At 43.5% G+C, this 24,872-nt stretch overlaps 1 protein-coding gene across 1 annotated transcript in view; it reads left to right on the forward strand.

The window, feature by feature from the left end:
* Nucleotides 1–13,764, forward strand: part of PTPRO (protein tyrosine phosphatase receptor type O) — a 233,036-nt gene extending 219,272 nt beyond the window's left edge. Inside the window, exons 25-28 of the mRNA XM_069541225.1 lie at nt 1,895–2,049; nt 4,177–4,312; nt 10,226–10,346; nt 11,400–13,764. Coding sequence (XP_069397326.1) covers nt 1,895–2,049; nt 4,177–4,312; nt 10,226–10,330 — 396 coding nt within the window. The 3' untranslated portion in view covers nt 10,331–10,346; nt 11,400–13,764. The remainder of the gene's footprint in view (nt 1–1,894; nt 2,050–4,176; nt 4,313–10,225; nt 10,347–11,399) is intronic.
* The last annotated feature ends 11,108 nt before the right edge of the window (nt 13,765–24,872 follow it).

The raw sequence follows: 24,872 nt of genomic DNA on the forward strand, positions 1-24,872 counted from the left end.
GCTTTGACACCTGGGAAGGGATTCTTACCACGGAAGGAGGACCAGCATGGGCATCCCAGGAAGAGGGGCATTTATCTTTATTCTCAACATGGACATTCTTTACTTCCGGCCAATGTGCCCTTTTCTTTAATAATTAAAGCAAGTGTACAATGTGTGTTTGATAGGCCACACACAGGCCATTCTGGTTAGCATAAAATTCAAGTTAACTCATGTATAACCCAGAATGGTTTCCCGTACTTCAATATGTAAACATTTCTTTTAACAAAACACACATATCCTACAATGTATGAGTCTTGTGCTCAGCCTGTGATCCGCATTTGGAAAGAGCGAGCATTTTCGTGAATTTTTCTGGGCAACCAAAGTTGTCTGGGGATAGAGTGTCCTTAAATCCTCCGGGTGTTGAGTAATTCATTCATTCTGCACAATTTATTATGCTTGAGTTACTTTCTTGCCATACTTCCTGAGGACAGCAGTGAGGTTGGCCAGCATCTTTGCTGATTTCATGCTCCATGTGTCGACAAAGCCCTTGAACTCGCTCATAGAGAGAGACATTGCGTATGGCTGGAGACATGTGGCCTTAGGCCAAGGAGACAGTGGGTCTAGTTGAAGTGCTGACATTTATATTTATACAAATATTATTATATTTGTATTTATACATTTATTTATATTTCTAATATTGACCTCACCCAAGACCAGTGACACTTTGAAATTCATTTCTCTCTAATACCTGAAAACCTAAACTTTAACTCCAAACTCATAGCCAGACCAAATTCTTCCAAAGTATGATATAGTATTCTATCTCCTGAGTGGATTCTAGGGTCTTAGCAAATTTGAGGGGTGAGGGATGCATTAGATCTTTGTGAGGCTTGGATTTGGAATATTTCTGATAGTTGATAGTTGATAGTAGGGACTTAAAGAAGTAAATCTTGGAGGACGCACATCCTAGCTGATATTTACGCAGGTCAGAGGGAACAACAATGTATTTGGTACACGGGTTCATATGAATGGGAAAATATACAAAACATACCCATTTACTGGGATTCCCAGAACCACCCATTGAAATGCACTGAGCTGGATGACAGCAAGTGGTAGTAATTATGCTGTAGTAGTGATGAGGATATCTAACAGATACCACCCTTCACAAACACAATCACACTTAGTCTCCGCAACAACCCTTGTTAAAGATATCATGAGACCATTTTCGAATGAGAGAACACTGGTATTCAGCGAGTCTGTCTTCGTCAGTTCCCCTAGCATCCGATCCCAAGACACGGATTGTTATATAGGGGATTTTTTGAAAGTGTAATGTTGGGTAAAATCTGTCCAGGAACAAAGGAAGCAGGATAGGACAGGAGAGTTGTCCCATCTTGACTTTTTGTGCCCCAGTATCGATCACTCATTAGCTGCAGGCTGCCCTCAGCCTGAGAACGCCATCTCTTAGGCACTTCCCAGCAAGGTAGCTCCCTTCAGTGGGAGACGCCTGTGAAGAGTGGGGTGCAGCTAGATGCTATTAGCAGCATCAGGGAAAGGGGGTGCAACAGCCTGGCCCAGTGGACCCAAGCGGGTCACCAACAGAACCTTTCAGTATTTAATTCATCGCCCAGAGCTGATGTAACTTCTAAATGGCAGAGCCGGGATGCAAACCCTGATCTGCTTGAGCTCTTATCGCTACAGAGGCATAGATTAGCCTATTTATCCTACTATCTGAAGCTTTAGACAATTAGTATTTTTTTTTTCAGGGCCTGCTTTGTGCCAGACACAATGCTGAGAGCTGGAAAGGGAGATCTACTGACCAGGAGTGAAATGTGGCTTTACCGTCGCTTGTGAGCTGCTTCCGAGGCCTGAGCCATCCTGACGGGGGACTGAGAGGTTAACACTTGTTTTTCTCCTACAGGCTGATGAGATGCAGGATGTGATGCATTTTAACTACACTGCGTGGCCTGATCACGGGGTGCCCACGGCCAATGCTGCAGAAAGCATCCTGCAGTTCGTACACATGGTCCGACGGCAAGCGACCAAGAGCAAAGGCCCCATGATCGTGCACTGCAGGTAACCTCATCAAATGCCTTGTCGGTTAGAAATCATGGAGGAAGTTGCCCCCCATTAAACCACTGATCGGACTGAATGAACAGTTAAATGAATTATGATTTTTTTAAATGTACGATTAACTGAAGTCTTATTAGATACATGATTTACTTATAATACAGCTATTTATATCCTGTAGTATATGAGATTAATAATATTATTGCCATTATCAGATTAAAAAAAAAAAAACAAACCTAAGGAGTAGAAAGATTAAGGGAGTCACAAAAGTTCACGCACCCAGAAAATGAAGGAGTTAGTATTCAAATCTAGGCGCACCGGTCTCCAAAGGCCAGGCTTTTAAGCACCAGGTGATGGTACCCTATCCTATCAAGGATTCTGTGGGGTTTATAACAGAGCCAAATACAAAGTCAAATTAAAACTAGCCCATCACAACCCAGAGTAATATAAATAGACATAAAACGCAAGTTGAAGGAAAGGTGAAATAAAAACATTCAGCTCATGAAGATAAACATATTTGCTAGGTTTCCCTTCCAGATTATCTCTAAATTTCCAGATGGTGCAGACAAAAGGGGCTATATGATCTACTGCATTATCAAAAATCAAGGACCACGCTAATCCCTTACAGAAAGAGTTATCTTTGAATTTAAGCTTTCTTTCCTACCATGTGAACAAAGTTCCATCAAAACCCAGCAGTGTCAAAAAAAAAAAAAAAACAGCAGTGTGACGTAATGTCGTTGTGACGTGTTTATGCAGCCTCATAAGAGCCGGGGATGTAAATGCACTCCTGTTGTGTATCAGCAGTAGAAGCGGAATAAAGCTGTCAGAGGAGGCATTGGCAGCCAATAATCCTGGATCTAGTACCTTGGTCTGTGAACTAGAATGGCTAAGGGTGTGTGTGTGTGTGTGTGTGTGTGTGTGTGTGTGTGTGTGTGTGAGATAGATAGAGAGAGAGAGAGAGAGAGAGAGAGAGAATGTGTCTCCCTGGAAAGAAACTACCAAGGTTCTGATTAGGGAGACTACCCTTGCTGCCAGTCATTCCCAGCTCAAAAGTTTTGCTTCACCAGATGAAATTATCTCATCTCAAAATGGTTCTTTCCAAGAGCAGAAAATAAAGCTGCTAGACCCTGGGGTCAAACACATGGACCCCTTTCACGCACGTAGCAGGGTAGCAGGTATAGTTCTGGATGTGACTTTGCAAGTGTTCACCCAGACACAGAACGTTTTATCTGAGAAGATAAGTCCTAAGAGGGAAGAATTGTCTGGTAGAAGAAGCAAACCATGGCTCTGAACTCATGGTTTTTCCTGTTGGATTTCTCTCCCAGCAAATCCCACATGTAAATTGGTTTTGATTTCTATTTCCTCATATTCCCTCATAATCCGGAGTTCACTTCAGTCTGTGAGTGACTGGAGGAAAAGGACGGCTGACTTTAGCTGTAACCCTGGGGACTGTGGTGGAGAATAGGTCAGCCCATATCACTCCACTTCCCTCTATGCTCTGAGCCCTGGGATTTGGGGACTGGGAGAGACTGGGTCCAAATATTAAATCTGATTTTGAGGCAACTGTCTGGGAGAATGAAGCAGACTAGCACCCACTAGCAGGGAGGATGCACTTTAAGGAAGGTCTGAGACGATGAACTTGACCTAGGGCTGAAGACGCACAAATTACCAAGGCCCCAGCCCTAGAACTAGGGTGTGGACATCTCAACTAAACTTTCTAGCTGGGTGTGAGGGCTTAACTCTGAGGCTACTCGGAAGACTGGAATTGTTTATGTTTATCAGCTCCCTGGGGGGCCAGACCTGACTGTCCAGGAGGCTCCACATGGAATCCTTACTTTCCTAAGGAACAGAAACCCTGGGGGGTGGGATGGGCAGGTGTGGCCAAGGCAGACCCACAGCTCTCTAAGAGAGGTAGCAGTGGTAGAACTGTGATGTTAGGAGACACATCAACCACGGCTGCATACTCAAACAACAGTTAAGGGGGAAATATTGTCAGTTTAGTCTTTTTTTTCAATGATGCTACATGTAGTTTTGGTGTGTTTTTGGTTTTTGGTTTTGGTCTTTTTTCATCACCAATTTGTTTCCAACGGTGTAGAAGCGCTAAGTGATGTGCTGTCGGAACCTCTTTTTCAGTGCTGGAGTCGGTCGGACAGGAACATTCATTGCCCTGGACAGGCTCTTGCAGCACATTCGGGATCATGAGTTTGTGGACATCCTAGGGCTGGTGTCAGAAATGCGGTCATACCGGATGTCTATGGTACAGACCGAGGTAGGAACATAATCACAGGTATTTTTAAATTTGCCCTTGACTGAAAAACTTCCCATTATTCAATCGCATATGTCAAAACCATTGTCTCGATTTTTTTTTTTTTTTGCATCTGCCGTTCCCAGTTTCTTATTGTGCACATTCAAACTGCTCCAAGGTATAAAAGAAACAGATATTAGTCTCTAGAAATCCATTTGGTATACTGTGCCCGCACTTTTATTGGTGTTACAGGCCCTTCAGTAACCCAGAGCACATGGGTGTATCTATAATGGAATAAAAGCTCTTTGAACAGACTGAGAGTTCGGTGAAGGTGACAGCCATCTGGGGAAATGCCACCAAGTGGAGACTTTAAAACCGATGTGATTTAATTTCTATATAAAATGCTAGATTTGACTCAATAAGTTTGTCATTAGTTTGCCGTTCATATGGCTCAATTCACTTTTGATGATAATATGGGTTGACTTTGTGCTTTGTGATGAAATAAAATCCTTACAATTTTAAGGATTTCCAGCCTCTCATCTACCAGCACTGCCAATCCCTTGAGCTAAATGAATGGAATCGTCATTGTAACATGGAGGCATCCCCAGAAATATACACCCGCGTTACGTGCTTCCCTTTCTCCTCTTCTCCCAGGTACTCTCCACCTCAAAGCCTTAAAATGCACTCAGGCTGGAGTGGCAGCCGCAGGCAGCATCACGCTGCCTCAGAGCAGCAGTGGGTGCGCACCCGTGTGGGTTCACAAGCACGGTAGTTTCTTCGTAATCCTAGTCACCCAGCCGTACTCGCAACTTCTTAGCTTCAGGCGAACACTAATCCTTTTTCTCGAGGAGTGTGTGTGGGAGGAACACTTATGGACTGGAACCCAGCCTGGCCCTGACCTCTGACTCAGTTCCCAAGGGATTAAAACCTGCCTTAATCTTCCTCATGTTTTTCCCAACAAACACCACTAGATGTCAGTATAACGCAAAAGTCCACAGTCCGGGCTGCCGTCTCAACGCTTCCGGGTTCCCCTTTCCCACCCTTTTTACTTTTCCTCCTGCCTCCCCATCCTGTCTGGCCAAGGCTTGGCACAGACGTTCCAATCTGTTTATTTCTGAGCTCTAGCAAGATCATAGCACTTTGGAAAGAGTAACTCATTCACATTCAGATGGCTCAGGGATGATTAGGAAGCAAGACATCTATTAGTGTGCTCACTTCCTTGAGATCACTCACTTTCCAGTCCTGCTACCTTCTAATTTACCACTGTGGAGACATAGACATTATCCTATTATCATAAGTTTAAAATGTCCTGGTTTCCCAGACAAGCCCAACTACCTAGTGATTAAATAGTGTGTTATGGGGATTCCCTGGTGGCACAGTGGTTGAGAGTCCGCCTGCCGATGCAGGGGACACAGGTTCTTGCCCCGGTCCGGGAAGATACCACATGCTGTGGAGTGGCGAGGCCCGTGAGCCGTGGCTGTTGGGCCTGCGCGTCCGGAGCCTGTGCTCCGCAACGGGAGAGGCCACAACAGTGAGAGGCCTGCGTACCGCAAAAAAACAAACAAAAAATACCTGCGTTATGAATCTGTCCATATTTTTGGCTTTCACTTCCATAAATCTATATCCCCCTATGTGCTTAAAACTCTCTATTATGTATATTGATCTCCAAGCTTCAAAGGGCCACTCCTTATTTTAAGTATTTTGGATTTGATGAACTGTCTGCCCCCACTGACTTAATGCATACCTTTTATAATTTTATAGACTGTGATTACAGCCTGTTGGCTTTCAACTTTCCAACAACAGAATCCTAATCCCTTTTTCAAAAGTCTACCTTCACATGGTAGACCCTCTCTCCAATTTTCAGTGCCATTATCTTTCTTCATGTGTGGTAATCCCAGGACACCAGGGCCACCACCATGTGCCTTTCTGTAAAGCTGAGAAAAAGTTGGGTTTTCTCTGTAACTTCCTTTCCTCAAATTTTGATTGCTTCTTTGTTTATGGTAGTATTTTAGGTTGACATCTCCAGGGAAACAGTCTTTTTTAAGTACGATGTCCCTTCCCTGAACTCTCGTGGGAAAATTCAAAGTCAGCAGAAGAGGCAGAGGTCACCACGGGTCACTTATTTTTCCCAACTGTTCCGGTTCACTCTTGAGTTCCCTCAGGATTTTGCAGCGATCCTCTCTGGTTCAAGTTATTTATTTATGTCGGTTTTGTCAGTTGTGTCTGGAACCACTCGTCCAATGATTTACCTCTGTTTCTCCTCATTCCTGTGCTCTTCGTGGTTCAAACTGTAACTTGAATGTTAGGATTTCCTTAACATCCTCCTTGAGCTCATTCACGCCCCAGTCCTGCTGCCTCCTAGTTTACTGATGCTAATAATAAAGAGCAGAGTAAAAAATTATTTTTCTTCATCATCCCAGAGCACTCCTTTGACACTAATGGTTTTCAAGAGGCCAGAATGATTCTCCAGCGGAGTCGATGTATATACAGAAACCACAGTGTGTTGTGTACAGGTTACCTCCCATGCTGGTTTTTCATTTTCCTATGCCCTCTTGACAGCCCATTGCCTTGATTCTAGTACCCCACCCCCTCTACAAACAGCAGAAGTCACTGATTAATTTGACCATATCCTCAGATGCATGTTTCAGGTCCCTGCAACATGCCACATGGGCCGTATTTTGATGAACCCTTTTCCCCTTTCTCAGCTGACCAGGCACGCCGTGTGGACCCCTGCAAAAGAGGAGCGAGGGGTAGTCAGAGAGTAGGGTAGTCAGGCCAGACTCCGAAAGAGGCCCGGGACCAACCCTGACCACTGTACAACTCACTTCACCTCTCGAATCTCCCATTCCGATGAACAGATACACCCTACTATATATAAAATAACAAACAAAGACCTACTGAATACCACAGGGAACTAGACTCAGTATTTTGTAATAACCTATAAGGAAAAGGATCTAAAAAAAGAAATAGACATAGATGTATGTATAACTGAATCACTTTGCTGTACACCTGAAACTAACACAACATTGTAAATTGACTATACTTCAATTTTTAAAAAATTAAATAATAGGACTTCCCTGGTGGCGCAGTGGTTGAGAGTCCGCCTGCCGATGCTGGGAGCATGGGTTTGTGCCCCGGCCCGGGAAGATCCCACATGCCGCGGAGCGACTGGGTCCGTGAGCCATGGCCACTGAGCCTGGGCGTCCGGAGCCTGTGCTCCGCAACGGGAGAGGCCACAGCAGTGAGAGGCCCACGTACCGCAAAAAAAAAAAAAAAAAAATTAAACAATAAAAATATATATTTTTAAAAAGCTCCCATCCTTCATCTGTAAAACGTGAAGGACAACGTTCATTAGTTGTTGTAAAGTATACATCAGGTGAACCGATATCATCAAGGTACGTGCTTTGAAATTGTGAAGTGCCACATGTGGATGGCCTTCGCCTCTCCTGGGCTCTCTTCTATTTTTATCAAAGGTTTTTTTAATTTTCCTCTAATAGGCTTTCCCTGGAGGTCAGGCCTTGCTTTGAGCAGCTGCTTCTCCTTATCGGCAGCCTCCTGATTTCTCAGGAACTCTCAGAGATGCGTCTGTAAATAGTCTTTTATTTACTTTTCCTGTGGCCTAGCTACTTTATTTACTTATTTATTTAGACACAAAGTTTGGCCACTGCGTAGGTATGGGTTGAGAAACCAGGCAGTCTCTGTCCTTATTGATGCTCTGTGCTTGACTCAACATCAGAAGCAATGGAGGGATGTGTCATAACAAGAAAGGGAAGCTCAGTTACTGATGTGATGTTGTCACAATTTAAGGGAATATATTTTCCCCAAATTTTGTTGAAAAATACATGTGAGTCCAGGGAAGTTTGAAGTATTTAATTTTATCCTTTGTATGAAGTTGTCATACAAAAGGTCCTTGAAATCCTGTGGTTATCTTAACTGGTTCTTATTTAAAGGTTATTCTTAATGGTATTACTTAGAGAGAAACTCCAGCAAATAAGGAAAAAGGGAGAAATGACCTTGACTTCATGGCATAAAGACAGCTACTCTCAATATTTTGGCGTACCTCATCTCGGCCTTCATTCAAGTATAATGTTCACACAATTGTGCTCATATGCCCTATACACATATGCTAATTTTACATTCTGATTTTTCACTTAATATTTTGCTACCTGTATCATCCCAAATTGCCTAAAACTCTATAACTCATTTTAAAGACTGAATACTGTTTCATTTTATTTATTTATTTATTTATTTTTCTTTTATTTATATTTTTAAATTATCTTATTTACTTATTTTTGGCTGTGTTGGGTCTTCATTGTGGTGCACGGGCTTCTCACTGCAGCGGCCTCCCCTGCTGCAGAGCACAGGCTCCAGGCGCATGGGCCTCAGTAGCCGCGGCACGCAGGCCCAGCAGCTGTGGCTCGTGGGCTCCAGAGCACAGGCTCAGTAGTTGTGGCACACGGGCCCAGTTGCTCCGCGGCATGCGGGATCCTCCCGGACCAGGGCTCGAACCTGTGTCCCCTGCACCGGCAGGCGGACTCCCAACCCCTGGGCCACCAGGGAAGTCCCATACTGTTTCATTTTAGATATGCTGTTGCTTACTTAAAACATTCTCCTTTTTATAGGACATTAAATTGGATTCTTTCCTTTCTTACTTTTATCTGTCCACAATGCCATTTATTAGCATTTTATTAATTGTACCTCCACCAACTGTAGGTAAAAATGATTGCTTCAACAAACTCAATCATCACTGAATATTATTTTTTTCCTTTAGGTTTGCTTACTTTATATATAAAAAAATTGTTTCAATTTACAATTTTTTATTACTTGGCCATTTTTTGCATATGGTTTAATATTTTCTCAGTTTACTTAAACATTTAATAAGCACAAACTAAGTGCTGGGTATTAGGAATAAAAAGACACGGTCCCTTCTTTCCAGGAATATTTGGTCTAGTGGTCAGTTTATTTTATTTGTCACTTTAAGTGTGCATGTTACTGATGTGGATGAATTTTAAACAAAGATGAAGGTAACAACATTTGTCATAATTCTAGAAAATATTCCCTCTCAGTTTCTGGCTTGCCCTTTATTTTATTCTTTTTACTGCTTTTTATATACAGTAGTTTGACATTTTTATTTGTAACTTATTTCATTGTTTAAAGTTTAAAGTTTAAAGTCCTTCCTTAAAGTAATCAGAGAAAAATGAACCTATATTTTCCTTTATATTTTTATGGCTTAGTTCATTAAACTTCCTGGAATTTATTTCAGTGTATTATGAGGTGATGTGCTACTTTTTTTTCAAATAGCCCCATGATTTATTGTTTGAATATTCATTGCCTTTAGCATTAAGTAGTGATAGTCTAAGCCCTATTATTAATCAAACTATTTCTACCGTTGATTCTCTTGGATTTTCTAGTTATAAAATTGTGTCATATATATGGAATCTTAAAAAAAAAAACTGGTTCTATGAACCTAGGGACAGGACAGGAATAAAGACGCAGAAGTAGAGAATGGACTTGAGGACACGGGGAGGGGGAAGGGTAAGCTGGGACGAAGTGAGAGTGGCATGGACATATATACACTACCAAATGTAAAATAGATAGCTAGTGGGAAGCAGCTGCATAGCACAGGGAGATCAGCTCGGTGCTTTGTGTCCACCTAGAGGGGTGGGATAGGGAGGGGCGGAGGGAGACGCAAGAGGGAGGGGATATGGGGATATATGTATGTGTATAGCTGATTCACTTTGTGATAAAGCAGAAACTAACACACCATTGTAAAGCAATTATACTCCAATAAAGATGTTAAAATAATTGTCTCATAAATAATGAAGAATGTTTCCCTTGGCATCACATCATAGCATTTAATACTGCCATAGTATTAAAATATTATATTTTTGCACAAAGATATCTTGCTCTAAAACCTGTCTTTGTCTTTTGCTCCAGGAGCAGTACATTTTTATCCATCAGTGTGTGCAACTGATGTGGATGAAGAAGAAGCAGCAGTTCTGCATCAGTGACGTCATCTATGAGAATGTCAGCAAGTCTTAGTTCAGAATCCAGACCAGTAAGTGGAGAGGAACCCATCATGGGCACCCTGTCTTAGCACAATGGGAGAGGGCATGATGGGATACGACAAAGGCAGCAGTGGCTATCTGTGCTGACTCTGACCCCACAGAGGTGGTCACAGGGAGGTGGTCATAGGGAGAGACAAATACCGTAGCAGATCTTTGAGCTTCAGTGGGCCTAGGTTGGTGGGTGTGGCATGCAAGAGCTTCAGCAACTCATGAAGATTTGCCCTCCATTCCCTCCACCCTGAACCTTAAATTATTCTGATATTGGATCTGTGCCTGCAATATCAGGATATTACCATCCAATGCTATTTACCTAGATACTTTATGCAAACATTTTACTGACTACAAGGGCCATACAAGGGGCTACAAAGAAGACATCTGCTAAAGTAGACACCGAAAGAAGAAAAACAATATTGACAATAGTCTTAGGTTAGCGGAGTTTTCAAATGCCTTGATCTCATCTATTACGTGAGTACTGACTTGAGAGCATCGTGAAAAAAAATCGTAACACAGTCAATGCCTTGTGCTTACGTTTTAACTAGGACATCAGATTTCGGAGGTATAAGTAATCTTGGCTAAAGTAACAAGTAATCTTCTAACTCAACTCAGTTAACAGAGCATAGAATGTGTATGAATATATTTAGGTTGGAGGGATCACTGACAGGGAGAGAGAGGACAAGGGTGCCTTGAGGAAGAAGTATGGTAGGATACGGACTAGTGAGTACCAGGATAGGGTTAGCATCAGACCATTACATGCATCAACAAAGACAGACAGAAAGCACAAGGAGGCAGGAAAGATAAAGAATAAGGAACGACAGACAGAGACAAATTTGCAGGTAGAGGGAAAGACAGAGCCACAGAAAGGAGGACTTGCACAGAGAAAGATGCACAGATAAGCCCACGTCCACATGGGCTGTGGGGTTGAGTGTAATGAGAGCTAGTGATGGAATCAGGAGGCGGTCGCTGTACTTCCAGCCACAGAGCTGTTGATGAGGGGCTTTGCTCTCCCAGGCTGCTTACCGTCTTCCTCTGTCTCTCATTTACAGGACAGGACATGATGTGAACCCATCCTCCCTTGCTTCCAAGAGTTTTTTGGAGGGGCTCTACTAGCCATTTGCTAAAAAGAGCCCTGCTTTGCAGTACGTGGCCAAGATAATTTATCTCATAGAAGCAGCGGGAAGACTTAGCCTTAAAGAGCCTACAGTGTCTTTCGGACTCTCACTTCTGGACATTCAATAATGGACCAAATTCAACCGGACACCAGAAAGGTCCAGACGCTCTGCAAAGGGCAGGAAGCACAACACTTCTGAAGAGTTTCGCTGGCCCTTTGCTGGTTGGGCTGAGTTTTTTGCTGTTGTTTTTAAGTGCAATAATTTTTGTACGTGTGTGATTTTATCAGAACGTTGAACTGTTTTCTGCCCGCACTATTGATCAAGCTCGTAACCCAAGAAGGATCAGGCATAGTTGGTGTCAAATTATACCTCACTGTTAAAAAGAGGCATGCCCACACATGAAAAAATGGCAATTCTGCTTCAAGGAAATTGAACCAGTGCTATCTATAATCCAACATAAGCTTACTGGATCAGGAATGGGGAGGGTGGATCGGGGGAGAGAGAAAGGTTCTTCCCACAGATCAACTGCGTATCTTTTCCAAACATGAAGAGCTGTAATTCAGCTTCAAAGTAGAGTAGAAAAACTATTTAAGTCTTAATTGTTCTAGTTCTTGATGTTTTTTTCTTATTAACGGTTCAGTGTTTCTTCCTTGGCCCTCTTGGACTAATGTCACTGTCCAGGTTCCTTTTCAACAAACTAGATCTGGTTCAGAAGACTTTGAAGTCTCACTCTTTAGACTCCACTGCTGTCTGAGCAATCTTGGTGCCTAGAGTTTGCGTTCCTCTTTCTGTTGACCTGCATACACGTAAAAGCTATTTCTTTGCGAACTATAGGCTGTGAACACGCACTTTCCTTCCCCCAAAGAGCTGGGAATTTATGAAGTTGTGGCAATGAACTGCAGCATGCTAGGACAATGATTTGCCTACATTTTGGGGGGGGTAATATTGTCAAGCACCTCTATGGATTCTGACAGAGATAACTTTCTGTTTTGTTTTCTTTGGGGTTGTCAGTTTCATTTTAACCTGTGTAACTAGCAGCAACCTATTCTTTGCATTTTGTATAATTGCAGTACATAATTGTGTCTTGTGACATGAACACTGTCAGAATGGACACAGATGGCATCCTGAAGCCTGTTACTTTGTGTCGCTTCCTGAGAATGAAGAGGTGACGGATATACAAAGGAAAACATTTTGAGTTGAAAGTAAACACAAGCTTGCTGCTTCGCTGGAGCAGTTGGCTGTCCTGAGCCTTCCTGTGTGTGTTTCAGGAGGCTGTGTCCCCCTCTCTGTGCATCCGCCCCTCGCCCTGGATCCCCGCTTTCCTGCGCATCTCCATGAAGCCATGCACGCAGTTTCACATTTTATCAGTGACCTTTGTAAAGGTAAAGGATGCCAAGTGAACAGCTCTGCACCCCACTGTCTCTTGTCACCAAGGCCTGGCCACAGCGGAGCCTGGCACAGTTCTTTGCAAGACCTGGCCAGGCAGGGAGTCTCAGGTTCTCCTCGTGGGGAGGGGGGAGGAACGGCAGAGGCTGTCCAGACCCCACAGGTTAACAGCTTGGGCTCCCTGGGTGTTGTCAGCTTTGACTCGCCCCCACCTCTTCCTCCCCTTCTCACCTCCCTGCTGCCACCTTCTCTTCTCACTCCCACCCCTTTAAGTCCCTTCTTGGACATGTTAATAATGTACCACTCCATTCCCAGGAGTACATGTGGCTAAAGAAAAGTAGCAAGTGTATGTGTGACTTCCTTAGGTTTTCACACACGGACAGGTCAGGAGTGAAGTAAGCAACGTTGGGTGAGCTGATAAGACACCTGCTGGTGCAGGTGCATTTCCCATGTTCACAGACTGGAACTTTACTTCCCTGAAACTTAAAGCACTTTGTAAATATTTTATGATTTTCTTGAGCACCCCTTCCAGGTAGGAATCAAATAGTCCCAGATCAGTTTTCCCAAAAGAGAAGATGAAGTATCCAGAGTTAGACGGAAGCCTCAGAGTTTAGATGACAGAAAAGTCACACCAGGCACTTAACCAGATCCTTCCTTCCGGGGTCTCCACAGCCGTCACTCTGTACATCACTGGTACACCGGTGCTCCTGAAGTGTACAGTTTATGATGGGAAAAGCATCTATCTGTCTGAAGCCTTGGGTTTCAATCCCAATAGATGACTTTGAAATGTATCTGTCCTAAGTCTCAGTTGATGAACTGTAGAATTACCTACTAAAAGCACCATATTTCACAGGTGTAAAGGGTATCAGAGCTGATAATTCACACAAAGGTGTTTTGTATTTTATTCTTTCACGTACCCTAGGGGCCCCTCAAACCAGCTTAATTTTCACTCCAGGATTCAACTCTAAGAATTCAGACAGGAGGCAGCTAGGGCCTCTGTGTTTTAATACAGTGTTATTCATAATCATCTGTGAAGTGCTGCGGTGCACCGAACATAGAGGCATTAGCACAGGCATTCACAGTAGCCTACATGGTGCATAGAAAGAGCTGAAGATTTGGGAATAACAGAATATTTCACTTTGAGCGCTGCTGAGATCAAATTCCTTGGCTGCAAAAGCCAATTTCTGAAGTTAATTGAGAAACTACCACTAGACTCTAATTTATACATTTAATATCTAACACTAATACATCCATACCTATACATTCATTATATGGCTTTATTTAACTTGAAACGGAAGGAAAGGGATGGATGGCAACCTTTTTGGGGGGACAGTGTTCTAATTCGGGGCTGACAATTTTCCACTACAAAGTCAACACTGCCCCCCAAATTTAAAATTAGAAAAATTAGTAAGGTTTTTTTTTTCAATTCTTATAAAATCTTTAATCAGATTCTATAATCGCTCCCCTTTTCTAAAAGCTGTCCCTGACCCCGGAAAGGGGATACATCTCTCCAAGAAGGCTGTGGTGTCAACGTGTAAAGCAGGGGCTGGAGACTTTGGAACTGAGTCTTTTGCAGACCTTATGAGAGCTACTTGCTAGGGGATTGGCCGTTAGCCAAGGGAGTAAAGTTACTGAATCCAATCTCTAGGAGCCAAAATCCTCCCTGCTTTCTAGCAAGGAGGCCTTCCTTTCCACCTCAGGAAATGTCTGATGTGATGTGCTTCAAATTAGCTGGCGCATTTCCTAGCTCACTGATCGCTAGCCTGGGGCCTGGCCCAGGCTCAGAGCTCAGAGGCCATACCCAGGACTGAACAGAACAACCACTTTGGCCAAAGGAGTTAGAAAGCAACAAAACCTAACACACACAAACTTCTACCTTTGGTTTTTAAATCCTCTTTTGGGTGCATTTGAAGGAAACTTGAGCCATGATCTCTCTGACTCTTGGCCTTCCACAGCAGCACGAGTTTTCAGTTTCAATTGATGCTTATCACAAGGCCTGATCCTGGTGGGTCACTCAGTTAAAGATGGAGGATCATGTTTAGTTCTGGAAGTTGTATTATGAGGGACACGAACAAACTGTTCGGGGCAGGGTCACCTGAACCCTTACGACCTTGTGGAAAACAAAGGCCATAATCACAAGACCTGGGGCAAGTGGGGCTCTAAGCTTGGGGTCAAGGACGAGTCCCTGGTTCATCCAGTCATTCATTCAACAAATATACGTTCATCTAATCCGCTGAGTGAATAAAGCAATCAATCAAGGAAAGATTTTTTGACCACTTGCAATACACCAGGCACCAGAGACACAAATGGTACCATAGGCTAACTTGTAAAACTATGTTATGGAATCAGAGTCTGGTTGTTGTTGGAAGGACTAAGCAAGCATTAGACAAGTCTTTTTCAACATTTTTCACTTGTATAGCTCAAATGTGGTCAACCTTCTGCAGTCACACCGTAATAGTGGTACACACCTTTTTTCCCAATGGCTTAAGGACAGAAACACCAAGTTCTCATAGTTTTTGTTACTCATCAGGCACCACAGACCCTGACATGGTCCCCCCTTGTCGATGAGAATCAGCAAGCTAGCCTTCTCTCCTACTCAAAAAGACTCTCCGTCCCTGGCAAATGGTTAATCCTTTTCTACGGAACACTTCCAGTGAGCTTCCGGAATTGTCACCTCCAGGGCAGCCCATCACTTCATTCCTCAGAAAGCACTTTCTTCTCTTGGTTACACATCTAAGGAACTTACTAACTTTAAGGATGGGGATGGGATTGAAAGTTCTAACCTCCAACCAGCCCCCATGCTTTGGTGCTTTCCATAAGTTTTCTCGTTTACATAAGCTCAGGTGTGGTTGAAAGGGTTTTGTTCTAAATACCCAGACACCTTTACTGCTCTTATCACTTGGGAAATTCCAAGGGTTTTAGGAGTTCTAAATATATATTTAGGAGCTCTAGGGACAAATCAAAATATCACGGGTGTTCAAAGCCAAAGTGAGAAGTAAAATCCAGTTCTTCTGATTTCCACCCAGGTCCCAAGCTGTCTGCTATATGCGTGATTCTCAATGATTAGAAGTTTCTAACTTTAGTCAAATGTTCATTCATTCACCAAATGCTTACTGAGCAAAAATGCTATGGACCAGGAACTGGCCTGGCCCCTAGGAACACAAGGGTAAGTCCCAGTGTCTCCAGGCAGACAGCAGGCGGAGGTGAGGCTGATAGGTTTAAGGCAGGTAAATGAGATGAGACACCCTGGAGCCCCCGGGCCCTCCCTCCACTCCTACCCATGGTTGAAACCAGCAAAGGGGTGATCTTCAGAGCCCGGGAAAGCCCCGCACATTCTTGGACCGACGTATGGCTCTATACCTCTCATGGATAGAGGCTTGAAGTCCAACTCGACTTTCCCATTTTGGTAAAAGGGCAGGCACTGTGGCACTGACAAGGGCTGCCTTGACAGAGGTTGACTTTTAAAACTTTCCATTTGAGAAACAGTAAATTTCTAGGCCTCAAAGAAAATCATTTGTTGACTCAACATCCCATGTCAGGCACCGTGGAAGCGGCTGGGGCTATGAAGATAGATGAGACAAGGTCTCTGCTTAGAGGAGTTTACATTCTAATAAGGGATATTAGAATGGAAACTAAGGGCAATAGAGTGGTACAGATGATGTGATAGAAATACATAAAGCAGCCAATGCAGTACCAAGAGGACAGGTGATTTCTTTCTGGAAGGGTCAAGGAAGACTATACAGCCACGTTCAAGTATTGAAGACTGCCGAGCCACATCAAAGAATACTAACGCTGTACGCTCACCCCTGGCAGCGAGCATTCGTGAAACACCCACGGCGTCAGTGAGCGGGGCCCATGGGGGTAACCAAACCTCCGAACCTACCTTCTGAAGCTTTTCTTCTTGGTTGACTCCCAGGCCTCCACAGACAGCTCCTGTGCATGTGTTTTTTGGCAGAATCAAGCAGGTTTACTGTCACTGCAAGTGTAACCATGCATACTGGGGCTACATTGCCCAGGCACATGCAGTCAGTTCTGTTCACTGGGAGGGAGAAGGGGTAGGCTGTACTCCCTGGCCCCTAGGCCCTGAAAATCTGCCAGGAGCAACCTTCCCTACCTCTCCCTCCCTCCCCCCTCCTCTACCTACCTATCATCTCCAGATAGAGACGGTGGCGCCAGAAAGACGGAAGGGGGCTGGGTCCCTGAGTTGCCACCTGGAGGAGAAACCCCTGCCTGCAATGGCCCATGATGTGATCCAGTAACACATTTCTATCGCGTCGCCATGAGATGCTAGCATCGTCAGCTAAGGCAGTCGACGTACCCTTAACTAATATGGCAGCCCGAGGATAACCTTTACGACCATGTTCCATCTCAGTAACGGTGGGAGTTTTTCAGGGCAGTGGTGTGTGACTACCCAATAAAATTCCCAGGAGACAGGTTAAAGATGAGACAGAACAGAGAGAGGGTAACCCACAAGGCAAATACGGGCTCAGGAAAAGGCTGCAGAATCATGATGGATTCTTTTAATAAATAAACTTTTCTATGGAAATACATGTACTCTTCTCCAGAAGTGGTTTTCCTCCAAGTTAGATCTCTCCTTCTCTCTCTCTCTTTTTTTTTCCAAACCCCGTAACAAGACCATTACTCAGGAAACCCACTCAGATTTTTGAACCACGTGTGAGGGTACTGACTCTGAACCTGAGTCCTGGGTTTCAGTGAAAAATAGGCCCTGGAGTAGGTCCACATCAATGACAGCTCAAACGTGCAGGAGGCCACGAGGCTTGGGGTGTGGGGAGATCCTGAGCCTGCGTGTCATGGTGAGTCCAGGGCAGTGGAAAGGAGTTCAAAGCCAGCTGATACGACATAATTTTGTTCAGTTCTGAGAACGCCAAAACATCCACAGGGCTGTTTCAACAGGAAAAGTTAACTGCAACCACTGCTGCCTTTACAAACACAAATAAGAAAATCGTCTTGGAAGGGTTCTTTCATGTTCAAAATCACCCGAATCACATCCTCCCTTAACCAATGAACTTGGGAAGCAGGACAGCACAGGGCCCAGCCGTACAGCTGATGGAATGGTTTAGAACGAGGGACTGTGTGGGTGGAGAGAAATTCAACTGAGACTCTGCCCCTGAGTGTGACTCAGTGGCCTCATCTGTGAAATGGACATAGTGATGGTAGCTTTCTCACAGGGCTTCAAAAAATAAAGAAGATAATGTGTGAGGGGCTGAAAACAATTCCTCGAATAACTTAGTATATTACATGGCTCTTCAGGACAAGCACACCTCTCACCATCTCCAAGGGCCATCTTGGGATTCTTGAATACATTTGATAAGAGCATCTGAAGCCGGTGCCTGTGCTGGGCTGGCTCAGTTTCCCCAGGGTGACACCTGAACCACCCCCTCCCATTCTACCCCCAACAGTCACGGACCTTGGGATATAAAAGAGATGCAGCCTGTGACCCAAGGAGGACCCTCATGCCATAGGCCTATGGTGCCAAACAGGAGCTGATCCTCTAGATCAGAGCCCTGCACTGCCCACACCTGGCTTTCCACTTTGGTTCTCTGCTACCAAGTGCATCACGAAACCCACACTAGCGGGTTTCCCAGCAAAGCAATGCCAGGGCCTGGTTCACATCCAGTGAAAACCTCTGCAATAGTGCAAGCAATCTGTGCAAGTCTGTTGCACTAACACTCTGTCTGAAAAGCTGGCTACTGTTCTGAAACCAACAAGTCAATTTGTACAAACTGCAATATGTAAGTACACCTGGGCAGGTACCACTTGTGAACACCACTGAATGCCCCCGTGAACCAGCTGCTTTGTTCGCCACTGGGCATAAGAAGAGCTTCCTCCGCAGGGCTGCGCTGACAGCTCCTTGCTGTCAGTGCCTGGTGGTTTGGGGAAGCAGAGTGACGTGATTGCAACAGTATAGACTTGCGAGTCACAGTGCTCTGCCACCTAGCAGCCCTGTGCCCTTGAGAAGTCACCCTACTATCTCTGAGCCTAAGCGTCCCCATGAAAGGCAAACCTGGTCTAATTGTTGCCATGGAATGATCGGCTTCCTGTTCACCAGCGAGGGTCTTCATGGAGGATGGACTCTGTGGGCTCTGGACCAGTGATTTCCAAATGAGGCTCCAGGCCTCCTCTCTGCAGCTTCAACGAGAGAAACTGCTTTTACCTCTTTCATATGGTGGGATACATCTAAAATTTCATAGTTTAAAAAATGCTATTTCTGCTTAAAAAAAATTTTATATACTGACCTATGATATCTGAGAGAAAAGATGATTTGCCGGATATACAGAAGTTGCAGAGTTAGTCCAAATTTCAGTCGTTCCACTTACTGTGTGACAAGCTACTTAACTTATATCTGAGTTTCAATTTCCTCATCTATAAAGTGGGGAATATAGGTGAAAGTTTTCAGCACATATGAGTTTAGTTCTTGCTTTCCTTTCTTTAAGAATAGATGGGAGGGAAGAAGCCCTTAGCATATGATAGCAGCTCAGAGTAAGAAACCATAAAATAGGACAAGCTCTGAAGACCTGTAGATGTTATTCACCGTTTGTGTGTGTGTGTGTGTGTGTTACTCCCAGATTTTCCATTATCTGAAAGAGATCATGTGTTCATCTGGGGGGATAACAGAAATGATTGAAGCTGGAGACATTATCTCCTACTCCATGGCCACGCTTGAGGGATAAGACTGACCTCTTCAAGGTAGGGCAGGTGGGGCAGCCCAGAAAAGCAGTGGGAATTGGGCCAAGTGCCTGGAATCACAGTCAGGAAGGAAAGAGCCCAAGCAATCAGCCTGGACCAGGACCATCTGGGCCTGGCAGGAGCCTGGTTCATTGCCCAATTGGTCCCAGCACCAAACTGAATGTAATATGCCTAAAGCCCTTCAGGAAGCATCTCAGCTGTTAAAATATCCCCACTGATACAGAAATCTAGATTCTGGACCTCACTTCCCTTGGAGCACCTGATAGATATATCCTATCCCAATTTAGTTTAGAATCTAAGAGTATGGTTCTTAGTAATTCCTTTTATCTTATCAGAATTTTACTAGCGTTTAATTGATAGCCTTTCTTTCACAAATGTGATGTAATAAACCTGAACATTTGGGTACTAGAAGATATGTTTTTCCTGGTACCTGGGTATCTCTCCATCAAAAAAAATGGAGGATTTCTCATAAAACTGAGTTCAGAGCACTGGCTTCTCCCGCTTCTTCTCTGTCCTAAACATGCAAACAGAAAGGAACAAAGAGGCCAGGAAAGGAGGCTGTGACGTGGTGTGAGCCCGTGACGCAGTGTGGGAGTCGGTCCTGGGGAGGCCTGCAGAAAAGAAGGAACTGACTAACCAAGATGGTGGAAAGAGAATGGGTTGGGTTGGGGGGGAAGATGGGAGTACATACTAAAATTCCTGCTGGGGTCCCACAACTGCTGGAAGTAGAACCCTTATCTGGGTATTGCCTAGAGCAACCACAGCTTTTTTGAGCATGTTATGTTTTGTTTAAAATAAGGAGAAGAAGCTCCAAGAGAAGGGTGGTAAAATGGTAACTGCCTTCCCCTCCTAATTCATTCCCAGGAGCCCTTGACACAACCCTTACAAAGATCTCTGAGCAGACTAACTTAAAAGCGTGCCTCTGGGAAAAACTAAATGTCACAAGTATAAAATCACAGCCTCTGGGAAGTCAGCACTCATTTTAGGTGGTTTTAGGGTGTAATTTTGCCCCAGGAGACCAATAAGACTAGCACCAGGGATAAATACAGCAAGAAGCAAACAGTTCTTTAGACTGTATGTTCTCTGATGGCAGAGGCTACATCTAGGGTGCTCTCTGAACATCCAGTTCTTAAAGCAGACACTTACAAAATGTTTACTGAACGAATATTGTCTTTTCCTACCCAGGAACAACCAGTCTTTACAAAAATCCCTTTATTGGGTCTGTACAACTTTCTGATATAGTTCCATGTAAGCACTGAGAAGAAAGAGAGCAGAACAAGCCTAGTGAGATATCCACCCAGCAGCAACTCAGCCTCTATAAATTTAATTTTAGAAAACAAATGAATCTCAAACTTTCCTATAATTTTTTTTAGAGAAAAGTAGGAAAGGAATAGTTTTAAGTGATTAGAGTATCTCTCACATAAGCTTCCCATGACCCAGTGCCTCTTAAGGGCAGGGGAGGGAAAGAGATACAATTTACTGGTTATCTTTTTTTTTTTTTTTTTTTTTTTTTTGTGGTACGCGGGCCTCTAACTGCTGTGGCCTCTCCCATTGCAGAGCACAGGCTCCGGACGCACAGGCTCAGCGGCCATGGCCCACGGGTCCAGCCCCTCCGCGGCACGCGGGATCTTCCCGGACCGGGGCACGAACCCGTGTCCCCTGCATCGGCAGGCGGACTCTCAATCACTGCGCCACCAGGGAAGCCCTACTGGTTATCTTTTACAAGCAGTACAAGCCTACAATCCCTGGGATAAGGAAACTTACTAGCTCTTGATTTGAGGACAATTCCCCAAAGCCAGTGCAGCCACTAAGATCCAAAAGGAATAAGTTAGCCCTGATGAGCTGAGGAGGCATAGATCAGAGTTCAGGGCACTGGAAGCAGCTGGAAATTCTGAAAAGGGGAACCAGAGTGGAAGCATTTGTGCAGAGAATGGCTGCAGAAATCTGTAAGTGAACCCACCCAGTTCACACAAGGCAACATCACCCAGTGCTTACCAGAGTGGCCACTGCAAGGTTGAGAAAGGTCGCTGCGCTGGGAGACGTCAGAGGTTCAGCTCAGGAAAAGTGAAGAGAGCTGTTTAACTCCTTGGGTATCCAGCTGAGATGTAAAATATCCTGTGAATTCATCCCCCCAAAAAGGGCATGCCTTAGAAATAAGGACTCCACTGTGAAAACTATTTTTTTTTTTTTTTTTTTTTTTTTTGCAGTACACGGGCCTCTCACTGTTGTGGCCTCTCCCGCTGCACGGGCCTAGCCGCTCCACAGCATGTGGGATCTTCCTGGACCGGGGCACGAACCCGTGTCCCCTGTATTGGCAGGTGGACTCTCAACCACTGCGCCACCAGGGAAGCCCTGAAAACTACTCTTGATAGCTACAGGCAAAGCCTGAAATCAAGTCCTGACAAGATTTTCAGAGAAGAGATAGTTTGTAGATAGAGTCCCATCAAGTTAGAAGATCTTGTAAAACACACTGAACTTGCCATAATTCATCCTAGCAAAGCATAAAACCAAAGCTATACAAGCTCAAAGTGATCAGCCAATATACAGCTGATTGCCGGAATAAGAATAAACATTCTTCCAAGGAAGATAACATATTCTAAAATATCTAAAACATGTCATTTACAATGTCAAGTATATATAATAAAAAACTACTACACATGCAAAGAAATAGGAAAATAGGACCCATAGTGGGGGAGAAAAAAGCAATCAATAGAAACTGAGCCTGAGATGGCCCAAATGTTGGGTTCAGCAGGTAGATTATAAAGCGGCCTTTCTTTGTTATGGGAGAAAAGGAAAGTTGCTCAAAGACTTAAAGGGAAATATTCTTTTAGTGAGTGAGCAGACAGAAATTCTCAGCAGAGAAATGGAAGCTATATAAAAGAACTAGAACTGATAAAATACAATAACTGAAAAGAAAATTCACTGGATTGACCCAACACATACTGGAAGACAGATCACAGTGGGGAAAAAAAGAGTTGGTGAAGCTGAATACATATTGACATAAATTTCCAATCTGAAGAATAGGGAAGAGATGGATTTTTAAAATATTAACAGAGAATCAGGGATCTTTGGGGTATAGTAAGATACCTGACCTAACATACATGTAATAGAAGTCTGAAGAGAAGAAAAGAAAAAAAAAAGCAGAAAAAAATATTGTAAGGAGAAAGCACTTCTAATAATAGGAAAACACTGACTTAAAAATCCAGAAACTCGCTGACCCCCACATAGAATAAACACCAAGAAAACCACCTTCATCAATTTTATAATCAACCTGCTGAAGATGAAAGATACAGAAAAGAATTTTAAAAGCAGCCAGAGGAAAAAATAAGAATGATGACTGACTTATCATCAGGAGCAATATAACCCAAAAATCAATGGAATGACATTTTTAAAGCTCTAGAATAAAAAGTAGTAACCTAGATTTCTATATACAGTAAAAAAATATATATATACTTTGAAAAGCAAGGTGACTCCAAGTCTGAGCCAAGATGGAGTCAGAGGGACTGGATTTACCCTCCAGCCTGAAATAATATGTGCTTCACACACATATGTATTCACACACATATGTGAACAGTTTTCAAGATACTGAACACTGGGCAATGAAAGATGAAAAAAATGCAGAAAACCCTACAACTGTTCCAGCTTTCTGCCTAGGGATTGCTTTCAAGCTTCAGTGCAGGGAGGGAGAACCCATGTGGAGTTCAGCAGACTCCTTGAGTTGAGGAGACAAAGCTTAAAGTGTGGCAAGGGCAAGGGAGCTAAAATTACAGCACAGAGTAATAGAGAGGAGAAAGCTGCATGAGGAGAGAGCTCTGGAGATATGCACAGGGTCCCCATAGAGTCCTAAGCTGAGGATGGATCATTGCATGCCTATGAGAAAACTGCTCAAGCCTGAGGAAAGAACCACCTGAAAGCGTTAGAGGAACAGTTCTCAGAGCTCATGCAGAACCAGGAATAGTCCTTATTACCACCTGCTACAGTGGAAAACATAATTCATGGAACAATAGGTTGAGGAACCAGAAGGGTTTTGCTACAACAGTGAGATAAAGTTAGTTATAATGTAAATATTGCTCTGGTTTCACCAAACAAAGCTTAAAGGCAAGATCAAACTCTTACCAAGTAATTTAATAGCATCCCCAAACAAATGACAATAATATTTAAAGGTATACAAAAGTATCCAGCACCTAACACAATAAAGGTAAAATTCACAATATCTGGCAACCAATTAAAAATTACATTAAAAATGAAAGACACAGAAAAGAATCTTGAAAGCAGCCAGAGCTTTTAAAATTATCAAGCATACAAAGAAGCAAGAAAATAAAACCCATAATAAAGAAAAAAATCAATCGTAACTAACCTAGAATTTATGAAGATGATGGAATTAATAAACAAGAATATTAAGACAGATATTTTTACTGCTTCCATATGATTGATAAAATTGAAGAAATATTGAGCAAGTTGAGACATGGAAGATATTTTTCCAAAAAGTAAAACTTCTAAATATGAAAACTCTAATATGAGATGAAAAACACAAATGGAAGAGATTAAAAGAACAGAAACTGCAGAAGAAAAAACTAGTGAACTTGAAGACAGAAATAGAAATTACCCAAAATGAAACACAGAGGGAAAAAAACTGGGTAAAAAATTAAGAGAAGAAAAAAAACTGGGTAAAAAATTAACAGAGCACCAGTGACCTTGGGAAAACTTCAAATGGCCTAGCACACGTGAAATTGGAGTCTCCCAAGGAGAGAAGGCAGGAAGGACAGAAAAAAAAAAAAAGTAATGACTGAAACTTTACCAAATTTAGTAAAAACGATAATCCCCCAGTTTCCAAAAGCTCAATGAACATCAAGAAACAGGCAGGAAATTACACAAAGGCCATAAGCACATGGCTTAATGCCAGTGATGAGAGCTGCCCTCGGGCAGCAGCCGTAGGTAACTGATTCCAGCAGCAGTAGGGAACTCTAATTTCTAGATTTTCCCCCTAAGTTTTCAGAACTCCATCACTGCACCCCCTCAGAGGTAAACTGTCCAGAACCTTCTCTCTCTTCAAGTCTCTGTCGCAGCTCTACAGGGGATCTCTCCTCTGTGGTCTTGAGGCATCAGCACCAACACCAGACAGTGCCTCTTCTTCGGTGGTCTGTGCCCAAGCTCCCACGGTCCTTCCTTCTTCAGGCTTCTAATTGCTGATAAACCCAACCCCTTCCCTGTGCAGCCCTAGCCCAAGGGATGGGGGTTGCTTTCCCATTATTACTACCTCCGTGGTATCACAGTGTTTCCTTTTTGCCTGTTTAACCAATTCCTTATGTTAAA

This window comes from Delphinus delphis, chromosome 11 (genome assembly GCF_949987515.2).
Source record: "Delphinus delphis chromosome 11, mDelDel1.2, whole genome shotgun sequence".
NCBI lineage: Eukaryota > Metazoa > Chordata > Mammalia > Artiodactyla > Delphinidae > Delphinus > Delphinus delphis.